This window comes from Lathamus discolor, chromosome 3, assembly GCF_037157495.1.
Source record: "Lathamus discolor isolate bLatDis1 chromosome 3, bLatDis1.hap1, whole genome shotgun sequence".
Classification (NCBI taxonomy): Eukaryota; Metazoa; Chordata; class Aves; order Psittaciformes; family Psittacidae; genus Lathamus; species Lathamus discolor.
Window position 1 is genome coordinate 79,652,097 of NC_088886.1, and position 26,019 is coordinate 79,678,115.

A 26,019-nucleotide genomic window follows, 5' to 3' on the forward strand; every position below is an offset into this window, starting at 1 on the left:
AAAGTGACCTACAGTGTCATCCCTTTGCAGGTATTCTGCTAACCACAAAGTCAAGTGCTCAATATTTCCATTAGCTCTTTAGAGCTTGAGTGCTTTTCTGCTCCTCTGAAAACTGAGCCCTGACATTTATCCGGATGGGATGCCTTGACAAGTGAGAAGGTTTGAAACGATCGTTGAATAATGTTCCTCTTGGCATCAAGAAGGAATGTGAAGTGCCATAGGAGGGAAGGGAGGAAAAGAAAATTTCTATAGATGCTACTGACAAAAACCAGTCTAGTAGTAGAAGGTTTTCTTACTTGCCCAAGAACCTGTAAAAGTGAGGTCTTCAGAATTACCTTAATAAAGGATAAAAAAGGAGAAATATTTGATTAGTTTACGCAATGGTATGCATAATTAAAAATATTTTTGAGAAGGCAACTTCAGTATTAGAATACAGCAATCCCGTAACTAAAATGTACAACAACTTACTACTTATTATTAAAACCCAAATGTTTCAATTTTTTCTTAGGAATTAGTCTAACTTTCAATACTGCTCCAGCTGTTGCACAATACTTGGAACATGCACTACATTTCCAAAAAGGCCAAACAGCCCATCTTTAGATTTGTTTAGTATTTATTTTGATTAATTAGCTACATGTTTTAAAGACTGAATTATGCAAAAATTATATAGCAGTTCGAACTAGCTATAAAGTAAATGCGTATTACTCACTTCGTAGTGACAGTCTGAGGAAGAGTAAATATTTAACTCTGGAACCCTGCTGTCATTCTGAGGCTGAGCACTATGCAGCTTTGCAGAAATCTCAGTCAAAGATGGAATTCTGAAACAGCAACTCAATTTGTAACTGTTGTCCTTACAATCAAAAAAACCCCAAACATGCCTTAGTCTTCAACAAGTGCACATAAAGCAGACTTACTACACAAGCATTACCACAAGCTATGAGGAAAATGGTACAATGAACTTGTTTATCCTATCACAAAGAACTACATAATATTCTTAATCCACTGCTCCCTGAACTATGAAGCTACTAATGAACATAGTACTAATGACAATAGACAAGTTTAGCATTACTGTACACACTGCCTCACAGAACATGTAGATATGCTGAGTAACAAGAATGGGAAGGACAATTCTCAAGAACACAATTCAGTTTCCTGCAAATATTAAGCTGTTAGAAAATACAGGGGGGGAAATAGGGAGGTATCCTGAAGGCAGGCAGTTTTCCAACTATCTAAAATAAAGTCAGGTTGTTTAACTGCAATTCATGAGTGACTCATGTTTCAAGCCCTATCATTTGTTTTTTTCAGGACTATGCTGCTGAAGCAACTTAGGGCTGCTGTGTGATCCAAACCCTGGTTTACAGTAAGAAGCCAGCATCCACAGCAGCCTCTAATCCCCACTCATGAAGGGTGAAAGATTATGCAGAGAATCTCAGACCAGCAAATCTGACTTCCTTTTTGAGCAAATCGGTGAGAACTATTAAACAAAGAATTAATATATATTCTTATTCTGAGGAAAAGTCAAAATGACCTTGTCAACAAGGGCAAAAAAGTAAATGAGGAAAAGATGCAGAAGCCAAACTCGTAACTGAAGAAGTTGTATCAGAAATATTACCACGATGGCATGCAATCTCTCTTCAAATTCTATCAAGAAATGTTACAATTGTTGTACTCCTTACTTTGCTACAATTATGGAGTCTTCATGTGACCAGGGTATATGAAGTCTGTAAACACTAGGTTTTCTTTCTGCAATTGAAAAGAGTTTAAAAACTGTAAATAAGAACAAGATGTGGCAACCATCTCCAACAACTAAATGCAATTAAAATGGAGGTGGCATGTAGATCGCTATACAGAATCACTGGGCTTACAGTAACATTGCAGCTGACATTGAAATGCAAATCAGTGCAGTTAGCACTGAACAAAAATGACATTTTTTAACTCATGTTGTTACAGAACAAAGACAGACAGACATCAATGTTTAAAGGCAGGACAGTTACGAGAAAACTACTAGTTTTCAACACAAAGCTGTAGCTTCAAGGTAATAAATCCATCACTTTTTTTTTTTTTTTTGAAACAAACTCCTTCAGCATCCCATTTTGTTTCAGTTTCTGTAGCTCAACATTCAAATTTGAGCCCCATAATTGGCAAATAAAAATCCTAGCCAGATGTTATATTCTTAAGAAACACTTTCAACATAACGCAGAATCCTACTGAAAGTTCAACTTCCCTTTGCTGAGATATAAGAAAACCAAATGAGGACTAATTCCACATTTTCTTTGAGCTATTCTTCTTAACAAAAAGTGGAAAGTTGAGAGATATTAGCAGAAACATTTGAAGAGATAACAGTATTTGCTAAACCCCACTGCATGGGAGGACTTTTGCTACCACCAGCTTTTGTCTTGAGAATTTGCCAGGTTTCCTCCGGAAGAGTTAATTTTCTTCCTAGTAGCTGGTGCAGTGTTGTGTTTTGGCTTTAGTCTGAGAACAGTCCTGATAACACACTGATGGTTTAGTTGTTGCTCAGCAGCATTTACCCTGATCAAGGACTGTTCGGTCTCATGCTTTGCCAGTGAGGAGGGGCACAAGGAGCCGGGAAGAAGCATAGACAGGACACCCGACCCTAACTATCCAAAGGGGTATTCCATACCACAGCACATCATTTCCAGTATAAACTATGAGGGAGTTGCCCAGAAGGGACCAGTCGCTGCTTGGGTCAGGCAGGTGGTGAGCAATTGTATTGTGCATCACTTGTCTTTCTTGGGGTTTATTTCTCTCCCTCTTTTTGTTGCCCCCCTTTTCATCACTACTACTACTATTATATTTAACTTTATTTCAATTATTAAACTGTTCTTATCTAAACCTTTCTTTTCCTCACAATTCTCTTCCCCATCCCACAAGGGGGTGAGGGGTGAGTGAGTGAGTGACTGCTTGGCACTTAGTTGTGGCTGGGTTAAACCACGACACTTTGTTTTATAAATAAAACCTGCCTGGCTCACATGTTTTGCCAATGATAATAATGATAAAGGAAATAACAAGAGGAAAGAATACAACGCCTCAACACCAGCCGACCAATAACTCACCCCACTCCCCCCAGCAGAGCACCGACCGATACCTCATCCAACCCTGCAGTCCCTCTAGCCCTTCCGGGTAACTCTCTGTTACATCCTGGGCATGACGTGCTGTGGTATGGAATACCTCTTTGGTCAGTTTGGGTCAGGTGTCCTGTCTCTGCTTCCTCCCGGCCTCCCCTCCTCCCTGGCAGAGCATGAGGCTCAGAAAGTCCTTGGCCAGACCAAACATTCGAGCAGCAACTGAAAACATCGGCGTTATCAGCACTGTTCCCAGGCCAAAAGATCAAAACACAGCACTGTACTAGCTCCTAAGAAGGAGAAAAATGACTGCTGCTGCTGAACCCAGGACAGTACTTTAGAAGACTTACATTTACCTTTGAGTGACTGGCAGTGGCTCTCTACATAAATTTTGAAAGCTTGATATATCTAGATCATTAAGAAAAGAGGGAAAAAAAAAATCATTTACATTCTCCAAACAGTGGTTACATTACCCCAAAAAATTTAAGTAGTGTTCTTACTCGGTTGAAGTGCTGGAGCTGTACATTGTAAAGTAAGCCAGTTGAATTTAATAGAATTTTGCTTGAAGAAAGCCCTATAAAGGATGCATTATTTTCACATATTAGATAAAATTATTTGAGAACTCACTGCATCTTTTGATATTTTTTTTCCAGGAGACTCATGTGCTTCTATATATATATTAGTCAAAACCCCCACATTTCTTATTTGTCTGTTACTAACAAAAGTAGTATTAAATTCAGTAAAAACAAACCACAAAAAAAAAAAACAACTCCTGATCACTGGAATTTTTAAGGCACATTTATGATGCAAATATCAGTAATATTAGTTTTCCATTTTTTCCCAGAAGTAATGAGCTATACTTACCAAATGAGAACAGATGCGTTACAGGAAGCTGTACTGTTCTGGAATCCTTCTTGAAGAATTCACACTCCAAAGTATACTGCAATTCAGGATATCAAATAGAGATCTAAACCAAGCACAAGACTATAAAGCCTTTGCATTTGCCAGATTCTATTCACAGGCTCAAGCAGAGTCCAGGACACAAACACTGAAAAGCCACCTCTCTGCACTGCACTGATAGGGTGAACAAACAACTTGCAGGTAGTTTGTTCCTGCACACAGCCATACAAGCTTGGGTAGCTTAAGCATAACTTCCAGGTTACTTTAGCTCTCACTCATTTGCAACAGCCTTCAAAAGGCTATTCAAACAGCTGAGAATTACTAGAATCCAGTCCACATCCCTGCTTCTTGGGTACATCTTTTCTTTTATTTGGGGGCAGGGAGGAAGTTTGAAAAGAACAGCGACTTCTCCAAACGCTGAATACAATTTCCTAAGCAAAAAGAAACTTTAGTTTATCTCCTGAAGTTTAATCACGCAAAAGCAAACCAAAGTATCCAGCAGGTATGATTTGTACCATCTCTAATAAGCATTTAGTTCACTTGAAAAATATTTTCCATCCCATTGTAAATCCAGCATTTATTTACTTTTTTTAAGCAGTTTTCAAGCTTTAATACTGGACTGCAACTTAGCGTTTCACAGGTGAGCTCTCATCTATCTTTGCTGATCCAGAATGTTGTGCATTACTAATTTAACTGCAAGATGTCTCTGTCACAAGTATCTGAAGATACACTTAGAGTTGAGAATTACAATCACTTCAGCTGTGAATAATTTCTTGTTCCATGGATTATTATACCATAGCCACAGAGTCTGCATTTGTGTTGCAGAAAGGAATGTCATATCTACTTAGATTTTAAATCCCAGTTCAGAGTTCTGCCATTTTCAGGACTCACTAGAAAGGCCTGCCAGACCCAGCTGGGCAATATGCAACATCTGCTTAGGTTCACTGCAAGTGTTTCTCTTCCTGGGATCCTGAGAGACCTTGATGCAAATATATTCAACTCATCTGTGAGATTCAGAACTATCAAACTCTGCACAGTTCAGTCTACCACATTATTTGTGGTCTCAGAGCTTGTAAAGTTATTCGCGCCATGCTCTCCTCAATCCATATGTGGTGCCTTTAACTATCTACGGCATTTTCTGCTACCCCAGATAACAGAACTGACTATTCAAAAAGATAAATATTCAGTAACTCAATCAGAATATCAAGAAAAACAAGTAAGAACATTAGAACTTCCAATAAGAAGTTGTTTGAGAACTGTTGCTTTGTACGTTTCAAGTATTAGCCATGCCTTGCATTTGGTATTTTATCAAGTGAAAATATTTCTGCACTTACAGAAAATAAAGTTACATTCAAACCACACTGGAGCATAGGTCTATGGTTTCTAACTTAGCACACATTTAATATACTTCCTTTTCCTTCCGTCATGGCATCTGAAAGCTATGAACACACTAGGCAAGCAATTCCTGCATTTAATGTTTTTGCTTACCTTATTGCCAACTGTGGGTGGTACTTGAACGACAATGTGGGACAAAGAAGGATGGTCCTGAAGTTTTAGCATGACAACCTTAAAAGGAAAAGAAAAACTAAAAGCTATTACCAAGCATACCACTTAGCTTGCCCCTCTCCGGTTCACAGATGTCCACCTCTTGGACTCCTTCCTCTGCAGTACAACTGCATATTCCAATGCTGGAAACAGAACAGATCCTTCTCCCATACATGCAGCTACCCCACAAAGCACCTCTCCCTCCTACAAGTTATGTACTATCCTTACCTTGCTGGTTGGAAGTAACTCAGCTTTCCAGGACAAGTCAGTAGCTTCCAGGCTGTAAAAATTCATTCACATTAAAGGCTGAGCATATTCATTATGCAGGTATTACATTATGACAGTAGACTAACATAACAGCTTTCTTCTCTCTCTGTATGGATTCATGAGATTTTAAAATGAGAACAAGTTTGGGCCTACTGCACTTAGCTCTGTAGTAACTTCTCAAACTGTGATCATTGCAAATAACTGCAAATCTTGGTTTTGCAAAAACAAGTTAAGTAAAGCTCTAACTCTGTCATACACAAAACATTCAGCAGTTACTAGCCATGCAACTGTAGACACATAATGAAAACTCATAATAAGCTAAACCAGCACTGGCATTGAATGAACAGTTTTATTACCATTTTTTGAACATCAAAAGTACCAATTTTTCCTATGGGAACGTCTAAAACATACAATATAAATCAAAAATTGTTAGCTGCTACAGAGCTAACAATTCTCAAATGGTATATAAACTAGAATTAAAGCAATTCTAAAATGGTATATACTTAATTGAGTTAACACATTGAACTGCAGTTGTTTTAAGTTATGATTTTTAGAATACCGGGATATTTCTCTCTCCCTAAATAAATTGTGTTACATGATGTCAGGATACAGTCCACAGCAAAACCCACTATTATTAGATGAGATTTCAAGGTAGCAGTCCTGAACTAAGCTAACCTGCAACTGATGCTGATCAAAGGTTATACAAAGGAGTAACAGCCAATTTTTCCCTCGATCAGGAAAAAGTAATTATGACATCTGGCTACCCACTGGAGGCAAGACCCTGTGGCTACACACCTCAGCACAGACTCCAGAACAGATAGACACTATAGCTCAATTCCACCTGGAAGCTTTCCCTAATCTGAGGGGTCAACTGAATTTACTTTGAGCTTCTTTTGCAAATGTAAGCTAAGCCAGTGGTTTAGATTCATTTTGCAACGACTGTAATGACCCGATTCAAATAATCACTAAATCCACCCACATTTCTACATATTTTTCATATGACAATAGGAATTTTGGAATTAGAAAAAATACAGAGATGCTTCAATCCACTCTGTTAAAGGATTTCAAAGAGATGCTTTAGAAGATGTGAAGATGTAAAGATGTAAAGAGAACACACAATTTAGGGAATCCAGCTCAGCACACAGCACCCACAAGAAGCAACAGTGAATTGATCAGACACTCCAGAGATTTTACACTGCTTGATTCAGTTTCCCCCACTCCACTCAGGCTATGGGATATACACAAAAAATACATTAGATGCAGAAGATTCATTTATGAAACTAGAATTGGGTGAGCACCATAATGCAGCAAGCATACTAAGAAATGCAAGTTTTTCTACACTATCATCGTATCCCAGATAGGAGAGGCACAAGAAGAGCCTGAAATTCTGGCCTAAGGATAAGCATTAGTCATAACTGCCTAACTGAAGGGTTGTAGGTTGTATTATACCTCAAGATGAAGAAGTCAACCAGAGGACTGCCCCATGCTTCTATTCAAGTCTGTAATGCAGTTGCTACTGAAGTCCCCAAGAATACAAGTGGCTCTGTTCAAGAAGGACAGGGAATTGCTTGAAGGAGTCCAGCGCAGAGCCACAAAGATGATTAAGGGAGTGGAACATCTCCCTTATGAGGAGAGGCTGAGGGAGCTGGGTCTCTTTAGCTTGCAAAAGAGGAGACTGAGGGGTGACCTCATCAATGTTTACAAATATGTAAAGGGTAGGTGTCAGGATGATGGAGCTAGGCTTTTTTCAGTGATATCCAGTGATAGGACAAGGGGCAATGGGTGTAAACTGGAACATAGGAAGTTCCACGTTAACATCAGGAAGAACTTCTTTACTGTAAGAGTGACAGAGCACTGGAACAGGTTGCCCAGGGGGGTTGTGGAGTCTCCTACTCTGGAGATATTCAAGGCCCGCCTGGACAAGTTCCTGTGTGATGTACTGTAGGTTACCCTGCTCTTGCAGGGGGGTTGGACTAGATGATCTTTTTAGGTCCCTTCCAACCCTTGGGATTCTGTGAATCACCCTAACTGTGAATCACTGCTATGAAGGTCAGAAATATAACTTAAGTACGAAAAGGTTTGACTGTTCTGCATTCATGCAGTAATTTTAAGAAAACCTATCCTTCCCCGGATTTCCGGTGATAGAGAAAGCATGAATTATTCACAGTAAGAAATTTACTTCCCAATATCTTTCTCCTTAGGAGAAAGATATTTTACATGATTTAAATTCAAATGTAGTCCCACAAGATCCATTTGAATATAGCACAGGAACTGTTTATACTCACCACATTGGTGAATTACTGTTCATACAGCCAAAAATCCAGCTACTTGTGTCCTGTAAAGTCAATAACATAAAACAGTACATTGCATATGTAAGTACCTATATCTATAAATACATTAAAAATAGCAATTCTTTACTCCAAACAATGCAGAAGTTAATACTGATAATCTTCTCCAACTTCTACATGCTAGCTGTTTCAGTGCATCACATGTCAGCAACTGTTCTAAAAATCCTCTGATGCCTGAACCTTGGTGCAATTAACTTAAGGAAAACAGGAACAAACTTCCATAATCATCTCACTTCTTTTCTATTAAGTGTGCCACCAGCAGCTATCACGACAGTGAACAAACCCTAATAAGGATGTCAAATTCTAAAGTGCAAAAGCAAAAGAGACAAACACAGTCTCGCAGATTTCCTCAGTTATTTACAATGAAAGATATCCACCAACTTTTTTCTTTATTTCACAGTGAAGTTAGACTTCTGTATTAACAGCAAGGGATATCCTCCATTAAAAGTCTTACATCATAATCTTGGAATCACAAGGATGGAAAGCCAAAACATAAGAGTGAAAGGTGGGGGTTTCCAGAAACCATTTAAAATAATTACCATTTCCCACCTTTCAGATATCATAACAAAGGCAAAAGTTACCCCGTGAAGCACAACTAAGATCACAACTTTGTACATACTGAACGTGCTACTGGGAAGAACACTTAGAAAAGCGCAATGAATATACTATCTTTTTTTTCCACAGTGGTGGTATGAACCTCTTTGGTAAGGGAAGGAGTGGCAACAAGGACAGACAGGATGGAATGGGAAAGCATCTCAATTTTTGTTGCCACTCATCTAAAATACGTTATTCTGAAAAGCATATTTACCCATCTCCAGTTTGCTAAGATATTATATTCACTCCTTTCAAAAAAATATTAAAACCAAAACCATTTTGGTTGAACTTATGTGTCTTAAGCTAAAAATCTAAGAAATGCACATTATGACCTCTCCTCTCAACAGGGGAGACAACTGAGAAGTTGCTGGTTTTTCATCTGGCTTCCACTCTGTTCCACTGCTTAGTGGAAGACCTCTGTAGCCTTTCAGGCCAACTTAAATTCTATTATGACAAAGCAAACTTATAAACAGCTTTGCCAAATTACAAGTATGGCTGAATCTTGGCACCACTAAAAATAACTTCTTCATTCAAACCCATCAATACAGAACTGCACTAAATTAAAGGAGAAAGTCATCTGGGGGTAGCCATAAGAGAGGCAAAAATAAACATCTAACGTTTTATTCAATGCCTTCAAAGCCATCAGGTGGCATTGAAGGTTTCAGATCTTGAACACCAAGTGTGATGTGATAAAACAGGAAGTACATTTAACACAATGTATTAAGCCGTGAACGTAAATGGATGGCAGCAATTTCAACAACTGTTCATTAAACTGTCTTAAAACTGCAGTAGAACTGAATATAAAAAAAAAAAAGCAGCTTTATAAACAAACTCAAGACATTAAAGTAGTATTTTCTCACCAACAGAGTGCTTTCACAGTGAATATGACTGTAGGATTTTCTGTGACTTGCAAGAGGAAATGTGAAATATTTTCCATCAGAATCCTTAAAAGAAAAAAAAAAAAAAAAGAACTGCTCATCAGTAAAAAAAATAAATATAAGAACACAAGGAGGGGAAAAAGTTACTTACATTGTAAACTGAGTAAGTCCATTTTGAGGCTTTGACTGTAATCCACATGAAAGTTCCTAAAAATAAATGGTTTTATATGCCACACTGCAGGAACTATTCTCCTTATTCCCAAAATCTTATCTTTTACTTATCGCCAAGGTCTTTTCTCTTACCTGTAAATGGCCATAAACTTTACAAGCTTTAATCATCAGTCAGGATTGTTTCTGTTTAGAATTACATGCAACAGCTATCACCAGTTACCCAAGAAACAGCAAAACCCTGGGATCCATTATAATTACTATATATTCACTGTGAAATAAAAGCTTTATGGATCTTGAAATAAAGCTCTCAAGGCAACAAAATGAATTAATACCTGTATGGTATTAATGCAATTACAGGGTGACTGATTAAAGTTGAGGAAACGTTAGAAACAGAACATTAGATTATCTGTTCCTGACTGACTTTTAAGAAAATTAATACAGAAACTTGTGTAGAATCAAGTCCACGATGAAGTGAATACCATGTACAAGAAAAGAGTAGCAGTTTAAAGGTATGTCTGGAGAAAAAAGAGTAAGAGAAAAAATGAAGATGTCAGAGATATCAACAATGCAAGTTATCATGCAAGAAAGTTTGAATCTTTCTTCTATATAACTAGAGTAACAAGTTCATCACAGAAATTTACCTAAGTGTCAGGAAGTCACCACAAATAGGAAGATGCAAACATGAAATCTAATTTAAATCTTTTCCTCTTTATTGCTAAAACCTGACCAAATAAAAAGACAAGCAAACAAGAAAATCAGTTCCACAACCTCTTTGGGCACCTGTTCCAGTGTATGACCCCCACTCCTGGTGGTCAAGCCAGCCAGGAAACTGGCTGAGGTTTCTTAGGAAAAATATCTAATTGGAATTTCTTTTGTTGTAACTGGACTCTACTGCTTGTGTGTTATCACTGTGCACGTATGAGAAAAGTCTAGCCTCACCTCTGCAATCTTTCATTAGGTAGTTGAAGACAACAACAGGATCCCCCTTAGCATTCTCCTTAGCATGAAAAACCCAGTTCACCCAGCCTCTCTCCCTCATGTCCTATGCGCAGCAGCTAACCATGTTGGGGTGAATCTGCTCCATACTCACTTCAATGCCTAAATGCCTCCTCATATGAGGACAGCCAAAACAGAGCACTGAAGTTCAAGCTACCTTAGTAGTTCTGCAACAGCTTACATTAAGAAAATTCCCGAAATAAAATGGCTTTCATAAAATGGTTCAGCCCATTTCAGCAAAACTGAGAACACAGCCGTGCTCTGCAAAAGTTCTGGTTTGTTCCTAACACTTCATGCAGTCAAATTTCGCACCTTTAACTACGCATTCTTAGCAGTTACAAGGAAACCATTTGCGTGCAGTCCATTTTACCCTGCCATGTCATGAAAAAAAAGGAAGATTAAGCAGATCTGAATATTCAGGATTTCCACGAGTAGCATAGAACTAACACAATGGCTCTACAACACCCATATTATACCTCTCACAGTCATGGGATGTAAGCATGTATTAGACTGTACTTTTGACATCCAGCTATTCCCATATTCTGATATTTTCTACTGAACACCTTGATGTAAATATGACTCCAGCTTGTCTCCCATCATATAAAAATGACAGATTTTCATGTGCTGACACCACACAAAAGCTCACAGTTTGGGTCTATAACCCATATATAATTTTAGCAATGTCTGAAGAAAGACAAAATGTATTCCAGAAGTTTGTCAGAAAGAAGATGTAACTATTAACAAATGAGTGTCACCAAATCCTGTTCAAAAGAAAAACTGGTGTTCACCTGTGAGTTCTGTAAAAGCTTCAGGATTTTCTTCAAATATCTTTGCAGGATGTCTCACAAAGTGGTGATTCAATACAGACATCCTCTTCTTTGGATCCTCAGTTATCTAAAAAATAGTAAAATAAAACTTGAAAACATGCTTATAAATAAGTATTGTTATATGACATGATCATAGCTCACAATACAGTTTTGGGGATGAAAGACAGGAACAATTGTTACAAGACATGGTATATTTTCTATTCCAAATTCAACAATCTGAACACATGAAGTGCCATCAGTAGTCAATCACTGCAATACAGACAGTCTAAACATGTTACGTGAAATATTATCTATTATATGTCATGTTATATATTATTTATTACATATTATATGTAATTAAGATATTCTATAACATGTTATAAAGCATAGCTGAAACTTTTAGGAGTTTTATATGCTTGCCTACTCTTAACACAAGGAAACCATTCTACCATACTTTCTTTATAGACGTACATGCATTCTTCCCAAAATAACACATTTATGCCAGAATTTCAGGAAAATCCTCAGTTATATTTACTAGTCTGAATTCACAAATCCAGCTTATTACATTACACCTCAACATTTCAAGCATTCACATAGCTGTAGCGCTACAGTGGGATTTGCTTTTGTTTGGGGTTGTTTTATTTGTTTGTCTGGGGTTTTTCTGGGGGGTGGTAGTATTCAAAATAAAATTCCCAGGACTGACTTTTGCCTATTCATCTTTTCAGAATTGCGGCATTACGACTGATTTCTGAGAAGTTTTACCATCCAGCGCTCTGCCAGTCAACTCCAGAACAACTGCACCTCCTTTCTGTCTCTTTAAATCACATGTTAAAGTGAGTACACCTAAGAAACTAGAGAAGTTTGCCTCAAATTGCCTCAAAAAGAACACCTGGAAGCCCTTCTCTTCTATGTCTGGGGCTCTGCTGTTATGTATTTTCAACCTCTTGGACTTTAATACCAAGTTATGTTTAGTGCTTCATACATCTCAGAAAGAACAGAGTATAATGGCAGATCTCGCTAACAGTTTTCAAAAGGTAAGATGCAGGTTATTTGTTTAGAAAAGCAGCAAATAATGATACCTGAAGGTAAACAGATATGCTAGTATCATTCTATTTTTGGAAATGCTATTTGCAAATGTATGCTGTCCACTGACAACACCACATGGTGAGAATTATTATGTCCCAGTTAAACTATCACAGTTTTGCACCCTTTATAGTCAGAGACGGTAACGAGCACACATTGAGAGGTCATTCAAAGCTACATAGCTAGCAAAATCTGTTTCTCATGGGGCAAGGTCAACTAAACCTGCCGCATTATGGAAGAAAAGTGTAACCCATGTCCCAGCTATAAAGCATCAAGCGGTCAACAATAAAAACTGAGTTAAACCTAGTTATTTCTGACACGTTGGTGAAACAACACAAAGCCACAGGATTTGTCAGTGACTGGTATAACACAGCAATAATTTTCTCAGCATGACTCAGAATAATCAAAAAGGAGTTTTCTGTCCAATAGGGTAACACTTGTCCTGATTAAGTATTCAGGAATGGAAGTAGAAAGTGTGATGAGGGAATATACAGGAGATCACATATACAAACCTGCCTTGTATTTTCATCTATGAGATCAAAAAAAGCTCTAATGGTAGCCAGGATCAATTCTTTGCACCTACAAGAGACAGAACAAGTAAAGTTAAATCCAGAAAAGAAATACCGAGGGGTATGAAAGTGGTCAGAAGAGACGCTGCAGTAATATTATGCTGAAGTTAAATTATTGTATAATGTGATAACAGTAGAGAACAGAGGGACGGACAGACAGCCGATTAACCTTTGTCTTTAGCTTACCACACTATGGAGAGATGGTCTGTTGAGGCCCAAGCTCTAGGTACAGCTGAGCTCTGTTTGGGGAAGGAAAGAAGTGCAGATTTTGTTAGTATTCAACATTTTAAAATTCTAAGCAAGCCTTTCCCCTCCCTATTTAAACATATTTGCATAATTATTGAAAAGAATAGTGTTTATCTGAAGCGTTTCAGGGACTTGGGTATAATACAATGGCTTCTTCAGTCAAAAACCTTACAAGTGCTAAAGCAGTTGAAAACAGAACTTGTAATACAAAATGACCAAGTCATCTATTTTACATAGCAGACGCTGTGGTGAGAGGGCAAATAATGGTGTGAAGGAAACTTACCAAAAATTTCTTTAAAGACAGTTTCTATGACTAATCTTACTATTTTAGTAAGTGATCCTGGCATACAGGATAGAAAGCTGCTGCTGAAAAATCAAGGGCATCCTCAACAGAAAGCAGCATCAGAACATCACGCAGAAAGAACTGGACAGTTGGAAGCTATTCCTTTGTATAAGTGTATTACATGTATCGCATTTTAGGGACTAATAATATCAAAAATGCCTCCCATAAATGGAGCTCAACACCTAGTTGTACAACTTGATTCAAGTAAGCTATGAACTATTACTGCATTACATTTGGGAAGAAAAAAAAGCAAACCAAACAACAACAAAGCAACACCCAAACCAAACAAAAAAATCACCAAAAATCCCCAAGCCAAAAAACCCCAAACCAAACCCACAAAACAAAAAACTGGCACCACAACACGAGCAAGATCTCATGCAAAATTCTGGCACCAATACTCAATGAAAATTAAAGTAAAGCAGATGTAGGGAATGGATACTAGGACAAAGGGAATGCAGAGTTAATCTTCTTAGCGTAGCAGAATCAGAGCTGGGCTATTTATAGACAGCTTTCTGTACAACGGACAGGGAGGTAAACACCAAGTGAATGCAACTATTTTGGACAACGTTTCAAGCTGATGTCAGAGCAAATGCAATTAAGAACTGGCTTTTGTGCAGTAAATGGAAGTTGGAAATTAAACATTTTCTCCCTGCTGGGGAGTGTTTTCCAGCTTCTCCCATGTAAGGAACAGGTTGATGGCAGGGGGATAGAATGACTAACCTAACTACTTTAATTTTGGAAGGAGATAGATGCCTACAAAAGCAGAAGACTGGTCTTGATGATCCAGTACATCCTTTCTATTCCTCAATTCTTTGAAAAGCAAAAAAGACAAAAAGAAGACCCCAAACGAAAGCTCTCTTTTTATAGCCAAACAGTTTACTTCTATACTGCACATCTGTTAGTCTCCATATACACATCTCTTGCAAAAATGCTGGAAAATGAAACCTGAGTTCTGGATCTGGACAGGTGCAAGAAGGTGGTGAGAAGAAACAGTACCAAGTGGCAGATGATTCAAATCAACCCCAACACATACTCTTATTATTGGACACTCATTTATACTGCATCAACTAGTTCTGGTTTTATAACCAGCCATATACTATCTACTTTGGGGTTTTATATTTAGTTATCCTATCCTGCACATATAGACTATAATTAGACACCAATACATGCATTACATAAATAACTATTTAACACAGCTCCATGCAAACCCCAAAAAGTAGTCTGCTTTTTTACCACAACAGATAAGGCACTGTCATGTTGACTCGATCTTGGTAGAAAAGCCAGTCCTGAACGAACTTGGTAATCTCTGAATCCTCCCGCCACAGAAAGGGTAGTTAAATTTCTTAACTCTTGGGCCTTTAGAATCCAATGATTGTTTACAGATGTATAAAAATCTATAAAATATATTAAAATAAATCACAATTTCCCCATAAGTCTATTTGATACACAAAAAAGCTATATAAACTAAAAGTTTCTGTAAGCCCCCCCTAGAGGCATTCAAGCTCTGATTATCACTTTTGAGTCACACAAGGAAGGAAAATTATTATTTTAACCCCAAGGAGGTAGCAGTTATGAAAGCCAGATACGCTTACACTTTCTATATCAGCAGAGCACATATATTGTTACAGTAGCAAGCCATAGATAGATTTGAAGGACAGCCACAGTCCAGAAAGAGTGAGCAAGGAAGAAGCACTGCATTGCAATCAATTGTAGGAGAATTAACATAAGCACAATTAATCAAATTCAGCAGCTAAAGATGATCCACTGCTTTCGGGTGCCACAGAGAATAATGAAAATAAACGTTTACTCCCTTTCCTTCACCAATTACCTAAACATCTACATGCAGCAGCACAATTATCACTGAGCACATATTACATCAGCATAGTTTAGTCAAATTTAGCTTTTCAAGAAGTGTACAGTACCTGCATAATGACGATACTGTGGCATATTTTTTTATGCCACAGCTATTTAGGTGAGCAGAAAATACAATCCATCTTTTGTGTAAATATACTACATAAAATATATAGACAGATCTATATTTAATATTCTCACCCCCCAAACTTTGGGCATGACAAACATTAAATTCAGCAACTTCTACTGAAATCATGCTATTGAGGTAACTCAGTTGATAAAGAATGCCATTGGAGTCAGGGTTTACAAAACAGAAAGAAAAAAACATCACTCACTGGAGAGCTTAGAAACTTAAGTACATGCTCTGCAACTCAGCATAATTACAAATTATTGAGAGCTCCAGAAGCTCAAGTCCCCATAATGCATTTTGTATCACTTTACTTTCTCCCAGCATCCCAGCACTCTCAACCAACCACCTGAGTAACAAAGGAATAGATTACAGTAAACTAAACAGCAGCTTATGCTGTTGACCTGCAAGAATCCCATCTATTAATGCTTGAGATGCTCAAAAAAGAAATACAATGTAATTAGATAACCTGCAATACTTACCAGTAAGATATCTGTCCAAAGGCATTACAGGTGCAACATGAGGTGTGGCTTGTGTAATAAGGAGGTTTATAAGTTCAGGCTTAAAATTCTTCAGAGTAAACAATGCCCTTGCAACAAGACCACCCATGGAATGACCTACTATTGCAACACTGCTCGGTGCAAATTCTTGATCCTTAAGCAAAGAGCAACATATCACAAATAGATTTGACACTGAACTATGGTGATCAGTTATACATTTTTTTTGCAGCAATTTACTCATGTTCTCTCAAGGATAATGTCAACTAGGATCAACCTTATGAGTTTATAAACTGAATACAAATTTATTTGCTGTCTCAAAAAAGCATGCTTAACATGAAGTTTCCATCTCAAAAGGAAATATTATATAGCCTGTGCATACATAAGCAATTTAGGCTTATTTTAATTTCTGAGAGTCTTGGGGACATAGAATATCAAAGAACTTTCCTACAGAAAACTGCAAGGATCGTGATGTTATATTAGTATTTTAATAAGCAAGGGAAAGATAACATCTCTACTACAAAAAAAAGCATACACTGTGCATGGAAGTATTTCTTTAGAAACACAATACAGACACTAACCAAAGCTCTGGGGTTATCACATGTATTAAAAATCTACTAAAGAACAGCAATTTTCTGTTGCATTATTATCACATTCAATTATCTATACACATTATAAAGTCTCCTTCCTTTATTCATCATTCAGTTTTCTGACAGAAAAGGCAGCCAGAATTCCATTCCCAGATGCAAGTACATCATTCAGCATACATCATGTATTTACCTTGTACAACTTAAGAATTACTTTTATGCATTCGTGCACAAACTTGGTCTGTCGTTGCAGACTACCACCATACAATGCAACCAACTCCTCATTAAAGTTGACACTGAAGAAATTAAAATGATACTTGAAGTCAACATCTTCTGCTTTTCTAAGTGCAATGGAGCCAAGAGAACGGACTAGGAAAAGAAACCACGTCAATTAGAATAGTCTAATACTCGCTGCTTAGCACCATCATAGACAAACACACAAATATATCATCTATTGAGACAAATGTTATCTTAAACACATTATTTATAAATAACTTGAGCTGAAAGAGACATCTAAAAGCAAATAAACTCTTTTCTCATATGCAACCACACTTGTTCTGCAAAAGCAGGTCTGAAAATACAAATAATTAGATAAAAAGTATCAGCCAGTCACTGTCAGAACTGAACTGTAAAATGGGAAAAGATATAATCATTTCCTATTTTCATAGGAATCCCTCTGATTAAAAAAAATAGTAAACATATCATAACAAGAGCTTACAGAAGAATGTGGAAAAGCAAAAACTTATCAGATTAAAAGAAAGCTTAAAATGAGTTACCAAGAGCTGCATGCTATGCTTATGGCAGTTAACCACTACCTGCACTACCTTAATGCAGTTAACTACATTGACTACAGAGATATTTTATATCAAAATAAAATGTATACAAGATCAAGGATTATGTTCTTCCACCTGAGCACTGCTTTTCTCATCCCATTTGCACCTTTGTTAGCACCAGTAAGGACAAGAAGGTGAAATGAGCATTCTTGACTTCAACTCCAGAGGCACTGCTACTGCTAAACTTTTTTCAGATTCCCTTGAAGACTAAGACAATATTCCCAGATGCCACTGAGATGTAGAGAGGACTGGAAAAGCAAACCCTGCTTGATGTATAGAGGACTGGAAAACCAAACTTTCCCAACTGAAACCTTGAGGGAGAAAATATTAGATTTACAGGTTCTTCCTTCTGACCTGTCTTCTCCATCTAACCCTGCCTGCTATTTAATACCGCCTTCTGAGTGCAGAATTTTCCCTGAGTTTCCATGGAGACATGGCAGGATGGGAACAGTAACAGCTGCAAATAAAAAAGCATGGTAGGGAAATAAGAAAATAAAAGAAAGTCCCCAAAAGCAAGTATATAAAATAAGTAATGATGGCCAGAAAGGTCTGCCCAAATCTGGCACACAGAAGCAAGGTTATTCTAGAGTGCAATGGTTTCAGAGATCTGCAGGCTGCAGAATCCTCCTTCTTGGAAAAGTTTGCTTGTAGAAAGTAATGTATCAAACAAGTATCAGTGAAGCTCATGAAATGGGAAAATAGTCTTTTTGAAATATTTTGTATGTTCAAGAACCCAAACAGATTTCATGATATTATACATCTGGTTTGTGGTCAATCATTTCACCAATTCTAACTATGGCTAATAAGCAATAAAAACACTTTCAAAATGGCTTGAAAAAGACAAAAAGTGTTTAAAAGATCAAGTATCTTATCACGTATTTATACCTTGGAGATAATGGTAAAACAAACAAGAATATTGCCAAAGACTACAAGGCAAGTGTTTGACAGATTCCTAAATAGAACCAGGATCTCACTTTTCCCAGCCTCAGGCTCGTTCCCAACAATTAAACCAGATCACCATCTTCTACTCCAAGTCTGAATTTTTTAAGTTCATTTTAATGCACAGGAAAGATGATGAACTAATACGTCTCAAAAGTGCCTGTAACACATCAAAACCTCCTGAAAGGAGGTTGTAGCAAGGTGGGTGTTGGTCTCTTCTCACAACTAACAAGCAATAGGACAAGAGAAAATGGTCTCAAGTCATGCCAGGGGAGGTTTAGACTGGGTATTAGGAAAAATTTCTTCACAGAAAGGGTTGTCAGCCATTGGAACAGGCTGTCCAGAGACTGACTACTCCTGGAGGTATTTCAGTGAGTTATAGATTTGGTGCCTGGGGACATGGTAGACTTGGCAGCATTAGGTTTATGTTTGGACTCAAGAATCTTAAAGGTCATTTCCAACCTAAATGGGCCTATGATTCTATGAAAATAATGAGCCCAGCAAAGGCAGCAGCAGCACTTTTCTCTACAGTGCTCAGCAAATATTCATAGCTTTTAAGAAATTCTGAAAAGAACAGCAGCAATACTTTCTTTGCTCATCCAGGTATCACAATGAGAGTGTTATCCCACAAATTCTGAACAAAATTCAAATTTTCATGAATTCCATAATAAAACAAAAACTATTCTGAGCCACTGATTAAGGCAGAAAAATTTATTTTAACAAAGATTTTGGAAAATGCACTTATGACTTATTGCCAGTCTCCCCAAAGCAATTTCTCAAAGTATTTAAATATTTACTGATTCTATCCACACATTATATCCATAGCATGTAGTACTTCTACTCGCCCAGTTTAGGTTTTTATTCAGATAGTTCCTTTTGATTCCTAACATGCGCTGAAAGTACCATTCTATTTCCTGCATAGTGATGTGCTGCCGTGTTTATAGAGACAGCATTAATTCACAGATCTGCAATATTTTACGCACAACTACAAAAGTCCATATGGCATCCTTCATAATCATTATGTTTGCAGTCTTCTTTGGATGCTGTTGTGCCTGCATGGGTTTTCTGAAAGTCTGAGTTGGTAAAATATTTTACTTTGTCATAAGCTAAGCGAGTGTGTTCCTAAAGAAAATAACTTTGCAAAGTTTCTCTGAAATCAGCTAATTCAATCATCAAGCTTAGTGCAAATATGAGGAAGAATCATCACAGTAAGACATCAGCGTTTAGATTGTGGTAGTGTTCCCCATTCATACACATCAACTTTGCTAACATCCTAAGAGTGTTACTAGGAGTGTTACTGCTTCAAAGGCCATTTTAGAAAACAAAAAAATAACAGTCTGACAAAGCCAGCCTGGAAGGAATCCCATATACCTGAACAAACACTTAAACACAATACTTCATGTTATCAAACTACTAATTTCTGTATTTACAATGAAAAATTAAAATGCTTTAAAACAATTACTTCTTTTCATTTGGAGCATTGAAGTGTAACAGGGTATAACCTGAAAAACAACAGCAGGCTGTGTGTAAAGTGGGAAGATGATGCTAAGGGAAAAACATCACTACATAAAAAAGTAGGAAACAATGAAGCTACAGGGCAAGCCACAAGATGATGCCTAACTCAATAGCATGTAGTCACTCAACATCACAGATGGTACCTTCTTCAGTTTCTTCTAATCAAATTCAGGTCTTGTTTTACTTGGCATAACTGCTCTAAGTATGTTCAAATCAAAACCAACTAGATGTTTACAATCAAAATTACAGCAGGGGTGCCATAGTAGGGCACAAACTGTACTGCTTCTGGCTTGCCAAAATTAAAGTCTCACTCCAGAAAAATATTATGGCTCAAGTGTTCAACTGATTTCAAACCAAAAATAACCTATTTTGACTGCTTGAAATTAACCATCGACTAACTAGGATATCTACATCTTAACAGGACTGATCATCCGGACTTGGTATCATTTCAAATAGAAAACCTCTTGCGACTAATGCATCAATATGAGACCTCTTCATAATATACCTGTAACTCAGGCAAACACTTACCTTGTTTGTAACTGCCAGCATTCCCAGGAAGAAAAAGAACTGGAATTCCTGTCAATAGGAGATTTTTGTTTTCTTTGGCGTAGTTCCCTTCCCCATAGAGATACAGCTCATATGCTGGGTATCGTCTGGCTGTTTTCTTGGGTAATTTTATTTTCTGTTGCAAAAGTTAAAAAGAAAACAAATACCTCTTATTTTGTTGCCAACAAGAAAACATAGTGTCTATCCAGTCATTTAAATGATCTGGCTTACGTTTCATATTATTGTTTTAAATTACAGTCTAAAGAATACAGAATGAAAACTGGGTTTTGCTTTAAAAAAAAAAAACCATAAAGTATTTTAAGTAGGTATTACTGTGCATAATGACTGGCTGCGGTTATTTATTTTAAACAGCTATTGATTTTACCTGGCTTTGAAACAAACTACAAATAATGCATTTCTGTATCCTTTAAAGATGCACATTCACAAAGTAAATCCAGGGTGAATTCCAGGGGGAAAGCATGTCCAAACCTGACTACTTCTCCCAGGACATTAGAATATTGGACCAGAAACTGGGGCATGTCAGCAATCCTAATGCACGTGAACAGGTCTGGAATCCTTTGCAATACCATGTAACTCCAAACAAGGATGTGCCACTGTGCCCGATACCAAAGATAAACCTTGAGAATAGGGGTGTGTAGGCGACTGTCAGATGACAACTCTTATGTCATGGTAAATTACAGATGTGGTACGAGCTCTCTTAGATGATTTTAAGAGATGTAACCTGCAATGGGAATTTAAACAACCTTAGTATGACTAGCGAGAAAAAAAATAAACTCATGATACTTTAGGGGCTTAGTTTTGTTGTGGTTTTCAGACTCAGTTTTGTGGCCTAGTGATGACAACCTGATTTTGTAACAACTCAGGATCCAACTTACACAGTCAATTGCCATCTTAAAGACGACCACATTTCTTGTATTAAAACAAAGAAGATAACAACTAACCACCTAAGCTATCACAGAATTTATTCCAAAAGAGAAAAGAACAAAATCAGTTTGAGCCAGAAAGCTAGGTGATCATTAAGTCTTAAACCTGTATGTTATGACTCTTAGAGCCAAATCATACTTCTTTAAGCCAAGTAAGTGCTAAACAGGAAACCATTTAACTCCTATATGGAGGCTGGCTGGTTTACAATTCTGAGTTTGTAAGACATGGAATGTTAAAAATTCTAAGAATGCAAATACACCTGCTGTAGCATTTGATTGTTTATGTCACAACAATTAAGAGATAAATAAGATCATTAAAATAAATTTATTATGGTGTAATTTGTATTTTAAGAAAATACTGTTTTATAGAGTAAGGTCAAAATTAAACTCGGTTTTGCGTCGGAAATCTTCTCTAAAGTCTCTCAGAGATGCTTCTATTTCAAGTAAGCAATTATTTTACATATTTCAGTTGTTTCTCTCAATTGCATCTACAATAAAGGCAATTTTGCTTCAACTCCCTGCCCATGCACACTCTTTCTCTTCTCCTATTCTTCTCTGTCTCTCCTCAGCTAAAGGCTACTTAGTTTCACTCTTAGGCTTCAAAATGTTTGCCATATTGGTTATTTGGAAACTCTCCTTATGATGTTTGACATATATATTTAAAATGCATACTCTATAGTATATATAAACATATTTTTATAATATTATGTAACATATAACAAAATAGACAGCATGTTTAATTCCTTCACTGTGAACAAAAAATGTTAAGCTTTTCTCAGAGCTTACCTCTTCAGATCATCCTTTCAATGTTCTTTCCCTTTCCTCCATCATCTCGCCTTTGCAACTTCACTGACCTCGCTGTCCCTTTCTCATTCCTTTCTACTGTTCCTTTTTCAACAGCTTTCAAAATTATGTGAAGAAAAAAAACCCACAAAACCCATTTTAAATCAATCAGTTTCCATCATTAAACTACATGCTACCAAGATACATTTATATGACTTCCTGGCAGATCAAATCAACTGCTCTTCCACAGTATCTTCCTGGTTCATTCTCTTCTAAAAACTTTTACGGAACATGCAATTAATGAGCTCCCCTTCTTCGGGTCAGTGTTGAAACCTAAAATCTACACAACCCATGAGAATTGTATTACCAAAATACTGGGGAGGGGAGGCATCAATAAACTGAAGGAAATCACATAACTCTGAAGGAAGAGAGAAGCTTATGTTCCATAACAGTGGTTTTAAATTCCGAATTCCCAAGACATTGCTTATATAATTGGTCCTAATGAGCTACAGGAGCTTTTTACAATGTCAATGTAGGCTTCACCTTTCATCCTGGTTCCTAAAAAAATTACGCTTAGAGGAAAAAGTCCTCATTACTAACTTCCAAATCTCTTACCAAACATAGCTGAAAAGGACAAGGGTAGGCTAAACTCAAACACTGCAATTCAACAACTCACACAATAAAAGATGATTAAACTTATTCCATTACTTAGTATTAGCTTCACTGTGAGCCAAGCCACACCATTAGACACAAAAGAATTGAAACTTTCAATGTTTAATTGTTCAAATAGCTGTTTTGCAATGTGATACCCAATCTGGAAGGGAAAACAGGTCCTTTTCACCTTAAATTCCTACTATTGAGAAACAATACAGCCAGCTGGGACTTGCATTTCCTGCATGGAATTATCGCTTGCCCTTGCATCTCCACCAGCACAACGCTTTACCTAAAGATGCTTAGAATTTATGCTGCGATATAAGGAGTACACACAAAAGAAGTGTGGCAGCAGATAAGAATTTCAGGCAACCACCAATAACATCACACATTTTGCTAGTAACTTTACACTGGATGGCTTCAGATTGAAACTGAAACAGGTTTTGGCTGCAAGATCTGAGAACTTACCACATAGTATTTAAGTATTTACAGCTGCTTAACCAATTCTGCCCTACAGCACTGACAAAACAACCCTTGTAGCTATTCCAAGGGTCTCTTTTGTAGGCTAACATGACTGTGTCAAGGTTAACAAATGAAGGTTAATAGACCCACAAATTAACTGTCTGCTTCATGACAAATTTAGGTAGTAACGCTTTGCTTTAAGGTCTTCTTTACTGTTCAAGCCAGCTTGCAGCCTATTTCAGAACAGAATATTATTTAGAATAATTAGATTATAACCTAGATAATGCTAAATGAATGTCTGAGAGCCAGGAAATTATGCTTTGGGATGCTTCTCATAGGGCAGAAAATCCTAGACTAAGAACTACTGTTAAAAAAGATTAACTGTTTTTCAGCAACTACAAGCAGTATTAGCAGCGAGCCTACACACACTCACACACATCCTCCCCTCTTAAACCATAACACTGTGTCTGGGAAACAACAGTTCCATCAGCAGTCTTCTCTCTCAGGATGATCCGAGGTTTTCAAAGAGGTTTCTAAAAGGCTTCATTAGCGAAGTGAGAGGAACTTCAGAGAGATTTACACGGATGTGCCATCTACAAAGTGCTCACCGAGAAGACTGTGCTGCTGCTGTTCACTAACTTGAGAAATACCCTCATATTTTCATCTCGGTGATTCACCAGCGGTTGCTTCACTGCTCTAAAGTCACAAAAAGGACCAGGAAGTACAAGACTGCCTCCTGGTCAGCGACAGCTCCGAGTGCTGTCAGGGACCCGGCCCTGCCTCTCTCCTTTTGCCAAAGCTTGCATGAGCTTTTGACTGCTTTTACCAGGACTACAGGTAGCTGCGGGCATTTTACAGGTTAGAAAAGCAGAAGCTTTTCTATTTGTTTTCTGTTGTACAGGTGGCAGCACGAAACAGCTCGGTTACTTCACAGGCATACCACCGCTCCTCCCTGCTGTGCCTATCCAAGGCGCACCCGTACAGGAGACAGCCAAAGCAGCACCTTCTGCCAAACACACCGACCCCTCAAACGAGCCACTACTACCTGTGCCCCATTTACAGCTCTGTAGAGGCCGCCTCAGCAACTCGGCAGCCCCCAGAGTTCGGGGAGCACCCGCGGCCGGGCGCGTTCAGGGCTGTTCCTCGCCGTGAGGCGGAGCAGGGCAGTGGAAGCCAGCGCCGGGAGGGCTGCGCCTCACGCAGGCGGCTCCCGGCCGCAGCGAGGCGGGCGGCGACGCCCCACCGTCCGCGGGGCCGACGAGCGGCAGCACCCCGGGAGCGCCTGGAGCTCCCACCTGTTATAGCGCCGCCCGCACCGCTCTCACTCACCAGGTACTCGGGGTACTCGTACATGTAGGTCATGCTGCACCGGTTCTCCTCGTAGACCAACAGCACGTCCCGCACCCCCAGCAGCACCAGCGCTGCCAGCGCCCCATAGAAGAGCGCTGCCAACGCGGGCAGCCGGCGACCCGCCCTCCCCATGGCGACCCGCCGCTCTGAGGTGAGGTGCGGAGCGGAGCGCAGCCCTCCTCCCCGCGCGGGCTGTCCGCGCACACAGGCACGGCGGGCAGGGGCGGGAGCGCCGCCGCCCGGGAGGCGGGGCGGGCCGGCTGGCGCCTCAACCTGGCCGGCGCCGGGAGCGGGAGGCCGCCATATTGAGGAGGTCCGGGGGTTGTCCGGCCGCTGCTCTGCTAGGCTCGGGGGGGCCGTCCGCCATGTCACGGCAGCCATCACGGGGAGGTCAGGAGTCTACCTACAGGCTTCCCCCATCCGGTAGTTTGCGGGAGGGCGGCGTGTCCGCCATGATAAGGAGGTCGAGTCATCGTACTGCTGCTGTGGTGCGCCGGCTTAGTCCGGCCGCTGCTGAAGGGATATCCCCCGGCCTGGGGGCCGTGAGGACACTCCTTCCTCTCGGCCGCCTCAGCAGCCGGCTGGGCCTCAGGCGGCCGCTGCTTGTAGACATTTGCGGCCTCCAAAATGCCCCCCAGGTGCCTGGGGCAGCGGCTTTAACCCCGCTGGCAAGGGGCCACGGTGCTGACAGGAGCCGGGCCGGACCCGCTCCCGGCACCCGGAGGGGTGGGGACCGCTCTGCGGTTCGCTCGCCCTGCTCGGGTGCTTTTACGGCTCCTAGCCTGTTAAAACATCCGTAAATCTTCAACGTACGAAAGACGTGGTGGTTGGTGGCTTGTCTTGTTGGGGTTGGTTTGCTTGTTTTAAACAACTTAGATTCCTTTACTGTCTTTAGGAATTCTTCGCTGGATTTTAGTCTCCACTCTTACTACCACGATGCACCCACGACTGTTAGTTAGCGTTGCTCACCAATGAAAGCGTCCAGTAAAAATAACTGACCAAAAAACGTTACTGATGATTTTGGAGGTTTTTGTGTTCGGGGGAGGGGGTTCTTTCGGTTACAGAGGAAGCGATACCAACAGGGGCTTACTAAGAGAAACTT

At 39.0% G+C, this 26,019-nt stretch overlaps 1 protein-coding gene across 1 annotated transcript in view; it reads right to left on the minus strand.

Moving 5' to 3' along the window:
* The window catches only part of PGAP1 (post-GPI attachment to proteins inositol deacylase 1), a 40,779-nt gene extending 15,509 nt beyond the window's left edge, over positions 1–25,270 (minus strand). Inside the window, exons 1-19 of the mRNA XM_065669977.1 lie at positions 24,897–25,270; positions 20,710–20,863; positions 17,088–17,263; positions 16,293–16,464; positions 15,066–15,226; positions 13,430–13,482; positions 13,187–13,253; positions 11,574–11,679; positions 9,770–9,825; positions 9,601–9,684; positions 8,084–8,133; positions 5,760–5,811; positions 5,475–5,552; positions 3,951–4,026; positions 3,587–3,660; positions 3,443–3,494; positions 1,677–1,743; positions 710–818; positions 297–335 (exon numbers count right to left, since the gene is read on the minus strand). Of these exons, the coding sequence (XP_065526049.1) occupies positions 297–335; positions 710–818; positions 1,677–1,743; positions 3,443–3,494; positions 3,587–3,660; positions 3,951–4,026; positions 5,475–5,552; positions 5,760–5,811; positions 8,084–8,133; positions 9,601–9,684; positions 9,770–9,825; positions 11,574–11,679; positions 13,187–13,253; positions 13,430–13,482; positions 15,066–15,226; positions 16,293–16,464; positions 17,088–17,263; positions 20,710–20,863; positions 24,897–25,049 (1,779 nt within the window). The 5' untranslated portion in view covers positions 25,050–25,270. The remainder of the gene's footprint in view (positions 1–296; positions 336–709; positions 819–1,676; positions 1,744–3,442; positions 3,495–3,586; positions 3,661–3,950; positions 4,027–5,474; positions 5,553–5,759; positions 5,812–8,083; positions 8,134–9,600; positions 9,685–9,769; positions 9,826–11,573; positions 11,680–13,186; positions 13,254–13,429; positions 13,483–15,065; positions 15,227–16,292; positions 16,465–17,087; positions 17,264–20,709; positions 20,864–24,896) is intronic.
* Between the last annotated feature and the right edge of the window lie 749 nt (positions 25,271–26,019).